This window comes from Pteropus vampyrus, unplaced genomic scaffold, assembly GCF_000151845.1.
Source record: "Pteropus vampyrus isolate Shadow unplaced genomic scaffold, Pvam_2.0 Scaffold75, whole genome shotgun sequence".
In the NCBI taxonomy this organism is placed as follows: domain Eukaryota; kingdom Metazoa; phylum Chordata; class Mammalia; order Chiroptera; family Pteropodidae; genus Pteropus; species Pteropus vampyrus.
The window spans coordinates 2,584,887-2,605,277 of record NW_011888856.1 but is presented as its reverse complement, the minus strand read 5'-3'; the positions used below and the strand labels follow the sequence as shown (position 1 = coordinate 2,605,277).

General features: G+C 45.4%; 1 protein-coding gene across 2 annotated transcripts in view; it reads right to left on the bottom strand.

Annotated features, from left to right (window-relative positions):
• The window catches only part of NPSR1 (neuropeptide S receptor 1), a 114,271-nt gene extending 95,524 nt beyond the window's left edge, over nt 1-18,747 (bottom strand). Inside the window, exon 1 of one of the 2 annotated variants that reach the window (XM_011362477.1) lies at nt 18,572-18,747. In XM_011362477.1, the coding sequence (XP_011360779.1) occupies nt 18,572-18,712 (141 nt within the window). In that variant the 5' untranslated portion in view covers nt 18,713-18,747. The remainder of the gene's footprint in view (nt 1-18,571) is intronic. The other variant, XM_011362478.1, reaches the window with a different exon arrangement.
• Between the last annotated feature and the right edge of the window lie 1,644 nt (nt 18,748-20,391).

Below are 20,391 nucleotides of genomic sequence, written 5' to 3'. Positions count from 1 at the left end.
CTCCTCTGTCTTCGCATCACTAGCTGCCTGTGGTGTCAGAGGCCACATCTCCAGAAAAGCAACACTGAGGCAGGTAAACGGTTCGTTTTTCGCACGGCCGGCACGTTGGCGATTATGCTGCTGGCGCTGAAATTCAGGTTTCCAGAAATCAAGGCTCTTTCTCACGGAAGAGCCGCCGCCTCCTGGGAGGCATGGAATGGCCACTTTCTTCGTTTTCATACTGCACCCTCTTGACCCAGGCAGCCGACGTCTGCTCTGCCAGGAGCACAGAGTGACAAACACTGCAGATCAGATCCCCCAGGCAGCTGTATCAGGAGTCAGAGTCTGGCCTGGGGAGGGCTGGCGCCATCTGCGCTGAGCCTTCTTCTGAGGAGCTGGCGGGACCCGTGCTGTGGGCCAGTAGACCCAAGGTGCTCTGTAAACGGGTCGATTCTCCTTGGAACTGGATGGTGCCCACGGGGAAGGCTGAGCAAGTCCTGTGAAATCAGCCCCCTCCCCTCACTTTGGAGTTTTCTGTTGGAAGACCACCTCGTCTTACCTCATAGGTTTCAGAAATTTCCAGATGGAGGAAGTCCCCCCTCCCCCGCACTACCGTTGCTTTCTGGAGTCTTCCTAAAACCTAGGTTTATTTATTTGTGTATCAATTCATTCAACATCAATTCATGGTCTGCAGTGTAAAGACGTTGACATGACAAGGGAGAATAAAACATGCAGAGTGTTTAAATTATACTCGGCCAAGTTTAAATCCTGTTTCATCAAGCAGGGCCATTAAGTATGAAAATACTTAGCTGCGTTTTGAATTCGTAGCCTTCTTACCCATATACGCACAAACACGCACACAGATACGAATCTTAGGGCAATGCGGGGACTTGGGGAATGATGGCGATGGGAATCAGGCAAACAAACTTGGAGTCACTCGCGCATCACACGCAGGTGAGCGACTTGGTGTCAGTGTGGGTGGGTGTGAACTTGACAGCGGTCTGGCTCAGGATCAGATGCTTTGCTACTTGCTTGATGTGTGATAACATCGGTAAGTGATAACCTCTCCCAGCCTATTTTCTCATTTATAAAATGAGGATGAAAATAAAATCTGCCTCAGGATACTTGTGATGAACAGGTATCACGATGACAATGGAGATTTCTAGTTTAGTGCCTGAAGCGTAGTATTACACGCAATAAAAACTGGTTTTATCGCCTTCTGTAGTTTCATGGACTGCCTAAAGGTTTGAGAAGTGATTTATAAATAACTCACAACCTTTTAAGGACGATGCTTGAATTCACCCTGTTTATCCTATTTTCACCTCACTTCGCAGGCTTTGGGAGGTGCTGGACAGGCACTGCACCTGCACCCCCTCCACCCAGGTACTGATGGTGCCCCAACACCGTTTTCAGATCGATTGCAGAATATAGTTGGGGATTAAATGCCCCCTAGTGGTCATGTGAGGCAAAATTCCAGTCAAATGCTCAATACTGAGTGGAAGACATGAAATTTGCAATTTCTCAATGACGAAAGACTAGATAGAGTCTTTTCAACTCTGTTACATGGTTGCAGGCTCATGGCTAATTGGTTTTCAACCTCAAGTTATTGAGACCAGGAAGTGGCATCAGCAATATTCAGATCAGAAGATTCCGACCTGGGACTTTGAGGGGTGGATTGTAGCATTGCAGTGTTCCCTGCATGATGCTGGTGCTGCCACAGGGCTGAGGCCTGGGATTTGACTCCAAGGGACATGGTTCCAGGGATGGCCGTGTGGGCAGGCGTTGGGTCAGGGTTGCTATTCCAGGCTGGCGTTCCGTCTTCCTTGTAGAAGGTGCTTAATAAATATCTGTTGGATGGATATACGGTTGATGACAAGTGCAAGGGCACATATAAGTATCACAGGAAAGGTTATTTGAAGTGAGAATTATCTCAGGCAACGGAGGACATTTCCTTGGGTGACTCTAGATGAAACTGGATGGCAGACTTGTCTGGAAAGGAGGACATGATTTATCCAAACCCAAGGAGTGATGATCCTATTTTCCAGTATAGTCCTAGAAACTGGAAGGAAAAAAAGCCTAAAGGATCTTTAACACTTGTAGAGTGAAGGGGAACTAACACGATCTGAGCGACTCACCTCAGCCCCGCACCTGACTTGTTGCTCGTGCTGTATCGTAGGTGATCGCGAGGTGCTGAGCATCGTTTGACACACTTTTCTTCCACTCGCTTCATCATCACAGCCTGGCCGACAGGATGTCCCTGTCCTCGATCTTACAGGTAAGACATGGAGCTCAGAGAAGTCACTACCCATAAGTGATGCAGCTGGGTTTTGAGCATAGCTTTGCTTGACTGGAAGGTTCATGCTCTGATTACTGTCATGGTTTTCTGTTCTAATTTGGGGCCAGAGATGGTGAAGTGGCCTCATTTACTTTCAATTTTCAAGCGGGAAGCAAATCTTCATTTTTCCTCCTGACCCGAAACTTGTCTGAAGCTGGGTTTCTGGAGCTGGATCGGTTTATGACCGCTTCTCCCCCTACCCCGCAGGACTGAGCATAAGATCAATGCTCAACATGTGATTGGATGGACGGACACTGAAGCAGTGTATGGCTTTCACGCACAGTAATCATAAATGTCACAAAAGATGCAGCTGCACCGTCTGGCCCAGAGATCACAGAGATTTCTGTACCCCTGACATTTCCATGGCCCATTTTAGGATTATTGTTATTTCTGCGATGTTGAAGATGAATATCTCAAACACAGGAACAAGCAAACATATCTTCCTTCCCAAGAGAGGAAATGAACTCTCAGGTTATACTTCAGCCCTAGTTCTCAGCGAGCAAAGAGACTCTCCTCTCCTGTCACTGAGACCTGAGTGTCACCTATCACTCACAGTACCAGGCCCTGAGGCCGCTCAGAGCCTCATTAATTTGTGTGGGCGGGTTAGAAATATCAAAAGCAAAAATCCGCAAATGTCTGATTGTACTGAAAATGAATCACAGTGTAACACAGGGAGCACACGATTTAAAGTGAGACAAGTAGAAATGGACTGCAAAGCTTTGGATTCCTTAATTAGACTCGGGGCATGAGATACGGTCGGAGGCTCTGGAGACCCCTGGGCGGTCGCCACGTCTGAACAGTTGGGAACCTCTCATTCAGAGGTTGGTCCCAACTTCCCCGGGTGTCTCGGTCCAACTGCTGCTTCAGAAGGACTGCCAGGTGCTAACGGCCAGTAACGGTCACTGGAAGGCGTGTAGGTGGGACAGGGCTTGCTCGGGAGGGTCTTTCTTGGCTTCTTCCACACAAACCCCTCTCCTGATGATGAGCCTTTTGAAAGTCTACATTTTCACCACCCTTCTAGGAACGCGGCTGGGAGACACCCTTGCAAATACAATTGAATTATTGTCATCACAACCATCCATCTGCAGTCACCTTTTCTGACTGTTTTACCTAGAGCTATGGGAATTCTATTTCGGATTACCCAGGATAGTCTTTATTTCTAATATTCGGTTATAAAAAATGTAGAAGACTTTTCGATTAATTACTATTACAAAACTAAAACAATAATATAAAGCTACATGTAAGTGTGAATGTTCATTTGTTTTATATTTTTGTAAAGCTTTTCCTATCGTTATAGATTTCTGGAACAGGGGAGGAGATTGCAGTCTCTGACTAGAGGCTGGTGGGACAAACTGACAGCGGGCCTCCTGGGTGACGAGCAGAGAACATGAATGCGATGGGAGATACTGTCTCATCTGGGTCTGTCGAGGTTGACAGGAAGGTGATTCCAGGTGGCATTGAGAGGCGACGCGAGAAGGAAGAATAAAACATGCAGAGTGTATAAATTATACTCGGCCAAGTTTAAATCCTGTTTCATCAAGCAGGGCCATTAAGGATGAAAACACTTAGTTGTGCTTTGAATTCGTAGCATATTCTTACCCATATACGCACAAACACGCACACAGACACGAATCTTAGGGCAATGTGGGGACTTGGGGAATGATGGCGATGGGAATCGGGCAAACAAACTTGGAGGCACTCGCGCATCACACGCAGGTGAGCGACTTGGTGTCAGTGTGGGTGGGTGTGAACTTGACAGCGGTCTGGCTCAGGATCAGATGCTTTGCTACTTGCTTGATGTGTGATAACATCGGTAAGTGATAACCTCTCCCAGCCTATTTTCTCATTTATAAAATGAGGATGAAAATAAAATCTGCCTCAGGATACTTGTGATGAACAGGTATCACGATGACAATGGAGATTTCTAGTTTAGTGCCTGAAGCGTAGTATTACACGCAATAAAAACTGGTTTTATCGCCTTCTGTAGTTTCATGGACTGCCTAAAAGACTCACAACCTTTTAAGGACGATGCTTGAATTCACCCTGTTTATCCTATTTTCACCTCACTTCGCAGGCTTTGGGAGGTGCTGGACAGGCACTGCACCTGCACCCGCTCCACCCAGGTACTGATGGTGCCCCAACACCGTTTTCAGATCGATTGCAGAATATAGTTGGGGATTAAATGCCCCCTAGTGGTCATGTGAGGCAAAATTCCAGTCAAATGCTCAATACTGAGTAGAAGACATGAAATTTGCAATTTCTCAATGACGAAAGACTAGATAGAGTCTTTTCAACTCTGTTACATGGTTGCAGGCTCATGGCTAATTGGTTTTCAACCTCAAGTTATTGAGACCAGGAAGTGGCATCAGCAATATTCAGATCAGAAGATTCCGACCTGGGACTTTGAGGGGTGGATTGTAGCATTGCAGTGTTCCCTGCATGATGCTGGTGCTGCCACAGGGCTGAGGCCTGGGATTTGACACCAAAGGACATGGTTCCAGGGATGGCCGTGTGGGCAGGCGTTGGGTCAGGGTTGCTATTCCAGGCTGGCGTTCCGTCTTCCTTGTAGAAGGTGCTTAATAAATATCTGTTGGATGGATATACGGTTGATGACAAGTGCAAGGGCACATATAAGTATCACAGGAAAGGTCATTTGAAGTGAGAATTATCTCAGGCAACAGAGGACATTTCCTTGGGTGACTCTAGATGAAACTGGACGGCAGCCTTGTCTGGAAAGGAGGACATGATTTATCCAAACCCAAGGAGTGATGATCCTATTTTCCAGTATAGTCCTAGAAACTGGAAGAAAAAAAAGCCTAAAGGATCTTTAACACTTGTAGAGTGAAGGGGAACTAACACGATCTGAGCGACTCACCTCAGCCCCGCACCTGACTTGTTGCTCGTGCTGTATCGTAGGTGATCGCGAGGTGCTGAGCATCGTTTGACACACTTTTCTTCCACTCGCTTCATCATCACAGCCTGGCCGACAGGATGTCCCTGTCCTCGATCTTACAGGTAAGACATGGAGCTCAGAGAAGTCACTACCCATAAGTGATGCAGCTGGGTTTTGAGCATAGCTTTGCTTGACTGGAAGGTTCATGCTCTGATTACTGTCATGGTTTTCTGTTCTAATTTGGGGCCAGAGATGGTGAAGTGGCCTCATTTACTTTCAATTTTCAAGCGGGAAGCAAATCTTCATTTTTCCTCCTGACCCGAAACTTGTCTGAAGCTGGGTTTCTGGAGCTGGATCGGTTTATGACCGCTTCTCCCCCTACCCCGCAGGACTGAGCATAAGATCAATGCTCAACATGTGATTGGATGGACGGACACTGAAGCAGTGTATGGCTTTCACGCACAGTAATCATAAATGTCACAAAAGATGCAGCTGCACCGTCTGGCCCAGAGATCACAGAGATTTCTGTACCCCTGACATTTCCATGGCCCATTTTAGGATTATTGTTATTTCTGCGATGTTGAAGATGAATATCTCAAACACAGGAACAAGCAAACATATCTTCCTTCCCAAGAGAGGAAATGAACTCTCAGGTTATACTTCAGCCCTAGTTCTCAGCGAGCAAAGAGACTCTCCTCTCCTGTCACTGAGACCTGAGTGTCACCTATCACTCACAGTACCAGGCCCTGAGGCCGCTCAGAGCCTCATTAATTTGTGTGGGCGGGTTAGAAATATCAAAAGCAAAAATCCGCAAATGTCTGATTGTACTGAAAATGAATCACAGTGTAACACAGGGAGCACACGATTTAAAGTGAGACAAGTAGAAATGGACTGCAAAGCTTTGGATTCCTTAATTAGACTCGGGGCATGAGATACGGTCGGAGGCTCTGGAGACCCCTGGGCGGTCGCCACGTCTGAACAGTTGGGAACCTCTCATTCAGAGGTTGGTCCCAACTTCCCCGGGTGTCTCGGTCCAACTGCTGCTTCAGAAGGACTGCCAGGTGCTAACGGCCAGTAACGGTCACTGGAAGGCGTGTAGGTGGGACAGGGCTTGCTCGGGAGGGTCTTTCTTGGCTTCTTCCACACAAACCCCTCTCCTGATGATGAGCCTTTTGAAAGTCTACATTTTCACCACCCTTCTAGGAACGCGGCTGGGAGACACCCTTGCAAATACAATTGAATTATTGTCATCACAACCATCCATCTGCAGTCACCTTTTCTGACTGTTTTACCTAGAGCTATGGGAATTCTATTTCGGATTACCCAGGATAGTCTTTATTTCTAATATTCGGTTATAAAAAATGTAGAAGACTTTTCGATTAATTACTATTACAAAACTAAAACAATAATATAAAGCTACATGTAAGTGTGAATGTTCATTTGTTTTATATTTTTGTAAAGCTTTTCCTATCGTTATAGATTTCTGGAACAGGGGAGGAGATTGCAGTCTCTGACTAGAGGCTGGTGGGACAAACTGACAGCGGGCCTCCCGGGTGACGAGCAGAGAACATGAATGCGATGGGAGATACTGTCTCATCTGGGTCTGTCGAGGTTGACAGGAAGGTGATTCCAGGTGGCATTGAGAGGCAGGGCAAAGGACCCAGGTGATTCCCAGTAGCTGTGGACTAAGCGTCATTCTGTGAACTGTCACATAGTATATTAGAGGGAAAAGGCATTTCACCTTGAGGGAGAGCCTTGGCATATATATTTTGGTGTAGAAATAATACTCAGGCCAGAAGTGGGAGACTGTCCTTGAAATCATACTGTTGTGAACGTGATTATCCTGGTTTGCATTCTGTATAATCAAGTTCAACAAACGTTTATTGAGAATCTAGTAGCAAATTTCAAAATACCGTGGGGATATAAGGAAGGCTAAGACAGGAACTCATAGTCTGATGGTGAAGGCATACATGCAAACAGAAGTTTTCAGTGTGACCTCTTATAATAGAGATATAGAATCTCAAAGAAGGCATATGTAACAGAACTTGAAGAGAGGCTGGTCACAGTTGGTCGAAAGGTACATCCTGGAGAAATTAACGTGTAAGTTGAGTCTGAGAAAATGAGTGAAAGTAGCCAAGCAAAGAAACAGGGTCCCTGGTGAAAGTATGGGTGAAGGCAGAGGGTAAAAACTCTCAGGTGAGTGGGGACAAATAGGGAACAGCCATGAACATTAGGTGTGGTCCCAGAGCACAGAGAGGCTTATAAAGAGAAGTTGGACCAGTGTCTTAAAAACCAGCTATTTCCGAAATGGGGCAAGGTCCACCCTGGGTCTTTGTCCTGAGTTAGAAGAACTTGCTCCCAAGAGATTCGTCCCTGTCTAGAATTTTCTCCAGTTGCTTTCACTGCCTGACAGGCTTTTGCCCTGCCTCTCGATGCCACCATCGCAGGTGACAATAAAACAACTTTAGCACCTTCCAACTGGGGCTGAACCCGAAAGCAATTCACTGCCTAACATTGATTTCCTATTTTCATATTAAATAACTACACTTCTCTTTCGACTCTGGCCAGAAAGGGTTAATTATTGATCTGGAGTCTTTCAGCATTACTGCCTTGGGTCTAGTTCATGTTTAATTAGTGATGTTAATTTCCCATTGCCCATTTTTTCTCATTCCAGTCAGAGTACGTTGGTGGGACTCCATCTGCCCAGCTGTCTGATCCAGCTTCCTAGTTACTAGTGAATCCTCAGATTTCACCAGAAACAGAAACACCAGTATCCCACATTCATTCTAACGTGACTCCCTTCTTGTGATTCATTCTTGAATCCTAAGAGGACCTCCAGGTCAATCATGACCTGGATGTACTAGAAGCTTCGAGACAATTAAATTCTGGGACTCCATCTGAATGCTAATAACATATCAGACCAAAGATGTTGGAATTCTTCTGAAAACCCACCAGGCTCCGAGTCCAGGTAGTAGTTAATATTTGCTGAACAAACAAGTGAAGTGTCATCTGCTATGTACCAAGAACTGAGATTAATATCTAAATTGCTCTTTGAGTTCTCAGACCTTTGAAATATAGAAAACTAACATTTGGATAAATTAGGTCCAAATTTCCACAATGTGATAGAAACCAAAGTCATTACTATGTAATAAAAATATCAAGAAACTATTCTTCCCGATGATCCATATAATTAAAAAATCAGCCTGCGAGGATTTGTTTGTTCGTTTGTTTTGTCGTTGTTCTGGAGGTGCTAATAAACAGAATAAAGTGACTGGGTGACCTTTCTGCTGAGGGCTCAGCTCAGCTCTGACCCTGAGACTTTCAGTCTATAGTTTCCGGTCCATCCAGGAGGCTCAAAACAGGTACTGAAAGAAACCCAGGGGAGCTAGCAAACGGAAGAGCAAACGGAAGAGCAAAAGCAGATGTGAGGCTGGGGCGGGAGCTGAACATCTGGGAGAGGAGAACAGGCGGGGAAAGGGCACGAGAGGGGCTCAGAACGCGGGTTCCAGGCAGAACTCCCGGAATCGCTATTCCTAATGCCTTCGTATTCCGTGCATCTAAATTGAGTGGTCGGTCGGCAGAGTGTGTGTGCACCCAGTTCGTGTAGTTGGTCATCTCTCTTGGTTTCCATTTGTCCCATCGTTCCCTTGCCTGCATTTCCAGGTCCCCTACAAGCTGCATGAGTCTTGCTAGCCTCCGCCACCCAGGATGGGACACTAGTTCCTGCACCTCTCGTCAGTCACTCTATGGGAGTCTATCTGAAGTATACAGTCACCCTATGGGAGTCTATCTGAAGTCTATCTGCCTGCCTGGCTCCCAGAATCACTCCTTTGATTTGGATGGAGTTGGCCACATCACCGTGGGCCTGATTACCTGAGCAAGGGGCCAGTGCCCTGGGCCAGGTTGGTCCTCTAACCTGACACCTGCCTCTGTTGAATCCACCTTCCTACTCTTCTGCACTTGACGTGGAAGTCTAAGTAAGTTCGGCCCATCATAATGATAATAGAAAAATGACACGAGATTGGAAAATGGATTTTCAAAGGAACAGATAATTCACAGGTTGCATGCCTAATTCAGAACTCGCTCTCTAGATCTCAACTGGGAGTGGGAGAAAAATTGGAAAGAAACTGGTAAGAGAGAGGAGAGCATGAAATGTAAGGGGAGAACCATCCGTCGCATCGCCCCCACTAAATCCTTGAATTCTGCTGTGGCTCTGAACGTGCGTAACCTTAATCATTTAAAGATCGCACTCCTCTCTCACACAGCTCTTTGCTGCAGAGACGCCGGCAGCAACAGAGATCCTTGCACGTGTGGTCCTCGGGGAACAGTGCATTATCTGGAACTTCCCCTCCCCCCATTTGTCATACTCAGCCGTCACAAAGGCCCCTGCTTTCCGATACCTTTTAGAAACTCCCTTAAGGGTTCCTGCAGAGGAAATCGATCCTTTCATTTGCTCTTATGGAAATATGATGGGCACAATATATTTGAGAGTCTACGTGGTGCATTTTACATGATTATTTTGTTGTTTCTAATAATAAAAGTAATATGTGCTCATTGTCAAAATTTAGTAAAATATAAAAAGTGTACAAAGATAAAAACCTATATTCCAGACAGAATTTCTCACTTTCCCATTTGAGTATATTTTCTTCCATATTTTCTGGGTATATATCTATGTAGTGTATAAAACTGGGAATATATCATATATACAGTTTATTGTGCTTTAACAAAACTCAGCATTGAACAAGGAGCAATAATTGGTATAGGTACACAATATTCCTTAATATTTCATCCTATGGTTATGTCACAATTTTACTCTTCAGTTGTCAGGTGGTACTGAATAAAACAACCTAACACATGAGACCGTGTCCGTTTCTTTGAATATTTCTTTAGTATGCTTCTGGTTCAATCCTGCAAGTAGAGTTAGTAAGCAGAAGTCCAAAAGCATTGTTAAAGCTTGCTGCATTATCACCGAATTGCTCTCTGGAAAAGCTGGGTTAGTTGTCCTGATTTACTCTTTCATGAGTAGTTTTATAGAACTGTCACATGCTTGAGGTAACATTTTTCTTTAATATTTACCAATTTCATATGTCTTATGTTATTTCATTGTTAAGTTTGTGTCGTTCAGATCACTGGCAAACATTTTTATATGTTCTTTCGACTCTGCACTTAATCTAAATTTTTAAATTTTCTTTGCTCTTTTTTTTCTATTAGAAATATATGTATTTTTATTTATATAAAATATATTTTTTTCTGAGTTCTATACGTTAAGGACTTTAATCATGTTATACTTGTTATTATCAGCTATAACATATATTTTCATTCCAAATAATTTGCTCAGGTTTTTTGTTTCCCTTTGAATTTTATTTTTAGTCTTAGAAAGCCCTTGCTTATCCAAAAATCAGTCCGATACTTTTACTGTTTTTCTAGCTATGTGGGTGATACAGAAGCAACAAACTGTCAGTTGCCAGAGGGGTGGGGGTAGGAGCATGAGCAGAAAAGCGGAAGGGCGTTAAGAAGGGCGAACTTCCCATTATAGAATAACTCATGGGATTATTGTACAGCATAGACAATATAGTCACTAATATCGTAGTAACTACGTACAGTGACAGGTGGCTGCAAGACATCGTGTTGATCACTTTGTAAGGTATATAAATGTTGAATCACTATTTTATACACTTAAACTAATCCAATATTGTATGTCAACTATAATTTTAAAAGCTCTCTGGGAGGGGATTCAATATTTTAAAATAAAAAAGTTTAGCGGGCTGAAATCATTTTAGGAATACTCGCTGAATTAACGTGTTAGTGTACCAGCGCCTTAGGGCAGTGATGCGTCCTCTCTGGCTCCCTCTCCTGGTACCCAGTACAGGGCTCTACCCAGAGCAAGCATCTGTGGTCTCCCCGTTCATGGGAGAGGCACAGTTTCTGCTTGATGTGTCCAGAGGCAGCAAACAGGAGTCACGTGTGACTGCCTGATTGAGGTCCTGGATCCATTAACCACATTGAAGATGACCCTGTGGCCCATGGGTGGTGCCCTCTGCACTGGGCACCTTGCCGATCTGTGGGACCGAGCTTCTACAATCAGGCATCCAAATGCATAAATGAAGATCCGGGGTGTGAGTGTTAACATGTGCCTTTCCCAGTACCTGCCTGGTGGCTTGGGGCTCAGAGGTGACGGTCTCCAAGCCTCACATGTGGAACCAGAACTGGTGGCATGGGAAGGGGAAGAGGAAGACTTTGGATGCTGTTTGCTTTTGGTCTACAGATCTGTCTGCATGCTCCTCCTCCCATGTGGCTTGCTGTGGTGTCAGGGATTCCCCCAAACCATGCTGTCTTTAAAGCTCAAATCCAGTGGCTTGTAGAACAAGGAGTAAGGCTCCATCCTCTCTAAACTGTTTACATGAATTTATGGAGACTTTAGAAATAAACGGAATGCTTCTTGATGTGCTCTTTTGTCAACAAAATATCTACTGATCTTTAATCGACTATGCATCAGACACTATACTAGGGCAGCGGGGTCTAGAGCTGCCCTTAACTAACTGGCATCCGGTGTGTGTGTGTATCTGTGCGTATGTGTGGCTGTCTGTGTTTATGTGCACACGTGGGTCCGTGTGTATGTATTTATGTCTGTGTGTGGCTATGTGTTTGTGTATGTGGGTGGACATGCAGGTCAAGAGATGGAGCACGTTGCTCAGAGATTCCAAGTGCCTTGGGATTCAGGAAAGTGACGTGGTGGACTATTAAATGAACCTGACGGCTTTGCAGAAGACGGGGAATTGAGCTGACATGCGATGTCAGAATGAAATAGCGTGGGAAAGCCGCTTCTGCCAAAGGTAACCAGAATTGCACTTCCTTAGAATATAGTGAGACATTCAATGCAGTGAGGTGCAGTGTGTGAGGTGGGGAGCAGAGAGGGTGGTCGGTAAGACTTGAAAGGCCAGGAGGTTGGGCCGAAGAGCTTGGCTTTTAGCCTGCAGGAGGTGACGGTTCAGCCGGGGGCGTCAAAGCAGTGCACTACATTCCCCCACAAAGGCGTTCAGTGAGGCCGCATTTCCCACGCCCATCAGCTAACTTGTTCTTGCCAGTGGGATTGGAGTCCAAGTCCTGCATCGTTTCAGGCCAAAGAGATAAGAGAAGGTTTGCCATCTCTCTTGGAAACCACTTGTTCTAAAACAAGTGACCTGCTTACATCTCTGACGTGACAAAAAATAAACCTTTGATGCGTTAAACCATTGAGGCTCAGAGTTAGTTTTTCCTGTCGTAGAACCTAACCTATCCTGACTAAAATCAGCAGAAAGATCATATTTTAAAAGTTTCCTTTTTCTCTCCCTTCCTTCCATTCTTCTTTCTTTCCTTACTTTATTCCTTCCTTCCTTCCTTCCTTCCTTCCTTTCTTCCTTCCTTCCTTCCTTCCTCTAATTAGGGCATGATTTCCCATTTCTGTAAATAGCCCTTCATGGAGTGGGCCATTAAGCTTGTCTATATAAAAATTAGACATTATATCAGGATGATAAAATGAGAAATGGAATCTTCCCTAAATATCTTATTCTGCATTTTTCATGGTCTAGTTGAAGGAGAGAAACAGCTCAATTCACCACCAGCTTTGAGGACCTAATGCACATCGAAGCCCTTCTGGGACATTTCCGCCTGCAGTGGGCTCTCATGGAGTCTGCAGCAGCTCATCAGCTCTTAGTAAGTGGCTTTGAGAAAAGAGTGAAATGACTTATTCCTGGAGATATAATAGCTCACACTTACGGAGCTCTGTACTCCAGGCCACTCCCTGTTCTTAAGGGTTTCACTTAACTTTTCATGACCACCCCCTGAAAGATATTCAGTTATTAGCATCATTTGTTGAATGAATAAACCAAGGCACAGGCAGGAGTAAACTGCCAAGGTCACATAGCTAGACAGTGGTGGCACTGGGACTTGACCCCAACAGTCTGGAGTTAGATCTAGTGCCTCACTAAAATGATGAAGATCTGAGAACCTGAGTTTATCTGGGATGACTAGGCTACATTTTCTCCATTCGGGTAGACTAAGAGGTCCAGAGAGAAGCTACGTTCAATTACCAAAAAATAAAATTACATTTCTTGTCCACTTGAGTTCATGGCTCGAAACATTCTTACCCACTACATCGACAGGAAATTATTTCAAGGATGTCAGGATGACATTTTGAAGCATTAATGGATGGGCTCTTTCCCACTTCTTTGATAAAACCGCCCCAGCCAGAGAGCTTTGCTTCATCTGTCATCAGGGTACAATCTTTACTCTATCGATGCCAACAAAGAGAAAGAAGTCAGCATCAGGCTTTCGAGATGCCTCACGAAGGACCTCATAGCAGCGTGAAGAGAAATGGCATTTTCCCCTGCAAGAAGATGTGTCTCCTGAGCATCCAGAGCAGAGAGCCTAGCGTAGGCTCAGCTCCCCACGACAGAAGAAGGAGGCTAAGAGATGCAGGCGTGTTAGAGGGCACAGCAGTGGTACAGGATGTGAGGAAAGCTAGACACTGGTAAGGGCATATTATACTGCCACCCCCACAGGTTAGCACTAAAAGAGAGAGGATGAGACAACACCCGCTAAGTTGGGGAGCCCAGGATTAGAAGGGTACTTACTGTATGGGAACCAGGGAATAGCGACTCCTGGGAATTTTTCCAGCTATCATGGGGTGGGAGTTCTACAGTTATGATGGCCCCATGGGTAGGAAAAGGAGACAATGCCACTTTGTTTCTGCTGCCCAGAACTGGGAGTAAAGAAGTGAAACTTTTCATTCCCTGTAAGGACTTTTCATTCCCTGTAAGGAATTTAACCAGGATTAAGGGGGCGAAAGAGGGAGCTGTGAGCATTCGTGTCCCCAAAGGAAATGTGACAACGGGACGCTGTGGTAGAAGGCAGTGCAGTCTTGACCTGGGCCGAATGGAAATCTCAACAGGGTTCTGGACTCAGGATGACCATTCTGAAGGTCAGACAGGGGTCTCTCTCTCTCAGCTGCAACCACCTGCCCACACCCCTTCCTAGGTGGGCGCCCTCCCTCACCCCTACTGCACCCATGAGCACACTATAGAATCACATCCCTTAGAGCTTTGATGTCTCCCTGAGTCACAAAATAGGAAAACCCTCCATGGGCTGAAAACTCTGTAATGACTGAGTTTCCTCTGAATTAACTAAGATCATCTTTCCTGCCAGGAGATGTATTACTTACACGAAGAGAAATTTAGATGAAGCTGTCCTTTTTCACATCTACATAGCTCGGAGCTGCATGGTGTCCTTGCAAAGCCAACGAGCAACGTCTGTGCCTTTCTCAATGACGCAGAGTGAAATTGGACATGGTAGAAACAGGCAGTAAATAGGAGACCTTTCATAATTATTTCACGATGAACAGCTGCACTATTCGACTGGTAGAAACTCAAAATGAACACATGGAATAGAACTAATTAGAAGAAGACCAACAAGTCCATAATGTAAACACAAGACCCCTTGTTATGACTTGCACTAAAGATACACTAAAAGGTTAGGGATGGAGGTGCTGGGGCAGGCAGCGCTGACATCCTGCTGGGAACCGAGGCGGAAAGGGAGACAAGCAGGTCCCCAGGGGTAGGATGGCAGCAGACGAGAGGAAGCAGGCGAGTGGGCGGAGAGGAGGTGAAGTGGCAGTCGCTGAAGCTGAAAACGCTGGTCCTCCGTAGCTAGAACGAGTTCTTACAAATAAACTGTCAACCTGAATATAATGAAAACCAGTACAGTACAGTAAACTTAAGCTGCTGACGTTGAGCACTTGCTTGAAGCCTCGTGTGAGATAATTGAGACATGGGTTGAACTGGAATTCGCTTTTGTTGCATTAATGGAGGACGGGTGTGTTAGGAAAATTAACAGGAAGATGGCAGGCGGTGAGAATGAGCAAACGAGGGGAACAAACTGTGTCCAATCACCCTCAGGCACTTAGAAGCTGCCACTTACATATAAATAAGGGTTAACTAATTGCATATTATTTGTAACTACCCAATCAAGGAGATTTAATACAAGATAGTCATGAGGTAATATTTAACGGTCCTGGTTCATAGTTCTCCCCCCACCTAAGAGAAATAAAATGGAGTTCATTTGCATTATTTATAATTTAGCCAATTTACTAATCGAGACAGGTTTCCTTTCCAGTTACTTTGAATTAATTTCCTCATCATTAAGAAATCGGAGATTAGGAAACATTGCCAGTGAGTTCAGGGGCCAGGTTAAAGGGCGTGATGAAGAGGCTATTATTCCATCCTTGTCTTCCACTTGGACAGCTTTACATGCAGGCGCCCCCTTCCCTGTCTGATGAGCCAGACCCCGCTCTCCTTAAAAGCTTCTGGGAGATTCTCGCAGCCATATCATTCCTTAATGCTGGGGTTTAGGACTTGAGGGGTAAGCTAGACAGGACCTTGAGATGGGAAGGCAGAAAGGCTCTAAGCCAGTGAAGGAAAAGTTAGTAAAATCTGGACAGGGATACCTTCTCATCTGCCAAGAGAGCTTTGGGGTTTGGAGGAGAGGAGGAAGCTGAGGTGGCAGCCCAGGCCTGTAGACGGAGGCTAAGACTAGGTAAGGCTGCAACGCAGTGGGCACGGGCTGCCCAGGGCTAAGCCAGGTGTGCGGTATCAGTCCGCGGTACCACAGCTAGTTCCATGCCCCGCCCACTGGAATCTGGAACTTACCTTGGTCACACCCGCTTAGAAATGAGATAAGAACGGGATGAATGGGCCTGCAGAGAACGACCTTGGCAAGTATGGCTACTAGCGACCGGGCAAGGCAGGGGCTGACGTGCGGAGCAGAGAAGAAGACCCCCACCTCTGTCCCTGAGAAAGGGAGCTTTCTATTGCCCCGTCTGACAAGATGGAGGTGACTGGCAGAAGCAGAACACCACACTTCATTTCTGCAGGACCTGTTTATTGAGTATGTCCAGGATGGTGCTGGTTTCTGGAGAGAATCTGAAACAACATCAGGCATTGCGTTCACTCAAGGAGCTTGATGACCGTTACACATTTACCTGACGCATATTAAAATGACAGTTGAAGACAGAGCTGGATTAAGTGACAAGGAGAGAGGTACAGTCCATGACAGTACTGGAACTCAGAGGAAGGATGAGACAAGGGGGGCTTCCTGGAGGAAGCAATCCGAGAGGAGTCTTAAAGAGAAGATCGAATCTAGACAAACACAGATGAAGATGAAAGTCAGTTCCAGATGGAAGGATACAGCGTGGTTTGTGAGAATTAAATGAGATACTTCACAGAAGTCATTTAGAAAGATTCCTGTCACTGAGAAAGCCCGCAGCAAATGAATGTATGGCTATTGCTGTTAGTAGCTCTGTTGCTTTCACTGCTGTTACCATTTTGCTTTTTATGATATTTTTACTGCTTTAGGTAAAGACAATGGAGATTGAAAGGGCATGCTTGGAAAATAGTAAAGAAGCTCAATTCTGACTTTCCTACTGAGAAATATATGGGATAAAAGCATCACGGTGAAGAGGTTTTTCGTTTGTTTGTTTGTTTGTTTGTTTTTAGGAACCGTTTCTGTATCGGCAGCATATCAAAAGCACTTGTGCTCAAAGGGAGCCATGAAAAAAAGTTACACTAAGTTAGGTTCCCACAAACACCACCACTGACTGCAGTGTAACTAAAGATCACTGTTTCTGAAGTGGAACATTTTAATCTCCTGGCCAGACATAACCCCTCTCAGCTTCTCTCCTTGTCCAGTGGTCCAGTTGCTGGACGGCAAACATAATCAACAGGAATGAGATAAAAAGTGATGTGATTCCCTCTGCTGCCTAGCGACGATGTTGCTAGGACAGGGTACAAACACTAGTGGGGAGCGAGCAGAATTTTTTTTTTTTGTCCACATATTCAAAACGTCCTCTCGGGAGCCGTATTCAAAAACTGGCAAATGAGGTTTCAGCTGGTAGTGATTATCGCCTGGGTCTCTCGGAACAACTGCCTTATTGCTGATGATTATCCCTTTTGCAATGGCCAATCTCTCTTCATTCTGTTTGCTGTCATGTTCTATAAATATCAAAGAGGCCACAGAGGCGGTGTCACTGACAGGAGCCCTGTGCCTCCTGGGTGTGCAAAGCTTGCTTCTCTGAGGCAGAGTCGCTGGCTGATTTTGTAGAAGGGATTATTGAGTCAACGGCAAATGGCAACAAACTCCAATTTCATCGTCTATTTTCTTTTGAGGGGCTGGGCGTCTGGGCTGCACATGCACACGCTGCAGGAGGTAGACCCGAGAGGCAGGGTCCCCTGCAGCCAGCCCAAGTGACTTCTTTCTTTGGGCTCTGCTGTGTTGTAGAGTGTCTTGGTCCCTGAGGAGTGTGAGGCTGGCTCTAGGGACAGCTCCCTGCTGAAAGTTTTATTCTGAGTGTTTGCACGGAAGCAGAGCGTGAGTAGAGAGGTGGATATTATAGTAATGATACCTTTTTGGGTAAAAAGCCAAATTATTTTCAAAATGCCAAGATGGTTAAAAAAAAAAAACTGCTAGAATTTTTCTTGAAATGTTTTTCTTTTTGATATAAAGGACCAATTTGAGACCTGGGAATTATTACAATGACCGAATACACCACGAGGCAGCGTGTGAAATAACCTGCCATCGCAAGCATTCTCACACAAGAAGCAGGAAACTGTTGTTTCAGATGTCGGGTTTGTTCCCGACCAGCTCTTGCTGCAGAAGAGGGAACAATATCAGCTTAACGAGGGTCCTGTCCTCACTGTGGCCCTCCATACTTTCAAGGTAAAAAAAAAACTCACCAAACTCTGATTCCTTTATTTGTTCTAAGAGTCAACTTGTTGCAAACAGTGGCACCATGCACTACAGTTTAAGAATCTATTTCTCACTGATGTTCGATGCAAAGAATCAATAAGGAAAGTGTGGTCCTTCCTTGCTCTCTTGGTGCTGTGTCTCTCCTGGCATCAGGCACTGTCCTGGGGGATGTGAGCTTGCCACAACTCTGCTGTTCTTAGCAAAAAACTCAGAGCAATAACCCTTCAAGACACAGACATTTCGCTCACGACTGTAGGATTAATTAAGTGTGCTTTCACCCAAGGAAGAGAGGAAACATTTTTAAGAAGGATCCACTCACAAACGTAACGCCTAATTCACATATTTTGAACAGCAGCAGGAAAAGAAGGAAAAGACCTGTATTTATAAGAAACTACAACAGAAGTCTTTGCATGGTATGAAAAACTCGGTACTTTAGCTTATCAGTTTGGTTTTTAAAAAATTCTTTAGAGTAAAGAATATAAACTTCACCCATTTACAATATTGGCTATTATATTTAACTGGCCTCTTAAAATTCACCTGTCTCATTATCTAAAATCAGTGTTCAGGATGGAAGGCAGGACACTCACCTTCAAGGAGTAGTAGAAGGAGCCCCATTCCTCTTCCTCCACTTCCTGGAGAGTTGTGGGGAAGCAGGCGGCTGTGGAAGAATCCAGAGTCTGCATGGTCCCGTTGGAGTTGGGGCTGCCCTCTGTGAGGTTGGCCGGCATGGCTCAGGAGGAGCCGAGCCTCTGGCTGTCCCTGCTCCCACAGCCAGGAGAGAGCGCCGGGCAGCAGCTGCACCTCCTCTGCCTCCCAAGGCTTCCGGCTGGAGCTCGGCTGAGCAGAGGCACAAGCCCTCCTAAGCCCACCTCATTGAAGAGCTCTGCCTGACGACAGGGAGAATCCACGTGCTGCTCTCTCCTCAGCAGCTACGATCCAGGAGCTGGAACAGCCTCATCACCCCACAGTTCCGCCCAGGGCCCCGGCTTCACCCCAGGAGCAGGTCAGAGCCCCCCTGTAGCCACCCACGTGGCTCCCCGGACAGCCCTCCATGCCCAGTCGAGCTTTCTCTAACTTCCAGAGTGGACCCTTCCCACCTACCCTTCCTTCAAGTTTCAATGACAGAGGAATTTGGACTAATCAGCAGGTTGATTAATTCAGATCATGTATGCACTTCAGAAATCCCGACATAATTATGCATTTGTTTCAGCTCAGGTGGCCTTCTGAGTTAGAACCCTCATCCAGCCATTTACTTAGTAGAGTGCAAAGTATTTCGGTAAGCATGGGCTAGTAGCACAGTTGCATTTCATACTCATAGCTCAACTCTAGGTTTGCACAGGGCAGTTCTCTGAAAAGTCTGGGATCTGTGTTTGTCGATAGGCCACGGTCCCTTGCGACGACTGGGACTGGTGCCTGGATGGCGGTACTTATACTGTAACGTACACCGATTTGCACCGAATCCCAAATGCCGATCGAGGCATGAAGTTAGCATGAGGAAGGGGTAGCGGGCCAGGTGTATAACAGCAGGATCCAAGCTGTTCGTATTGAAACTAAGCACAATACTGGTTACTTTCACTGAAAATGCTCTGTGGGCCTAGTATGCACGGCCACTGGTTAATGACACCTGGCCTAGGAGGTTTCGTGATGATCATAAAAGACTGTAGCCCATGAAGTTTCCTGGGGGAAGCTTTAGCGTAGTCCATGCAGCCCAGGAAGCGTACAGCATGCTAGAGATGAGACGCTCTTAGGTCTGAATGAAGGGGCAGCAAACAGGAGGGATTTGCGCAGAAAAAAATATGTAAGCCGTGGGCTCTGAGAGAAAGGGTCAGAACCGGAGGACAACCCAATAGCAAAATGAGCAAAAAACATTTCGACTGGCAAATGATCATGAAAAGATACTCAACCATGTTAGAAATTAAGGAAAAGCAACTTAAAACAATAGGAGAGACGTTCTACCTATTGTGTAGTGAAAACTAGGGTGCGCTTATCCCAAGGGTTGACAGGGAAGGGAAGGAATGGGTATACTTTTTCACTTCTGATATGTGAGTTTGTCGAAATGGTCACTTTGAAGAGCAATTTGGGAGGATCTAGTAAAGATGAAATTACCTGTCCTATACCGCGTAATTTCATTTCCTGATGCTGCTAATTTTCTGTCTCTTTATCTGGGTTACTTGCGTGTGTTCGATTTAGGAAAATGCATTGTACCACACACTTAAAAATATATGCACTTTTTTATGGGTCTGTTTTACTTCAATACGAATTTATAAAACAAAATCCGGGAGAAAATTCTGGAGAGAGCAGACATAGTCATAGTGTGGTGAGGGTGGAGAAAGAAATTTGTAGATGCCACGGATAGGAAATAGGTGGAGAGAGAGCTTTCTAGATGTGTCGTGTTCTCTCCACGCGT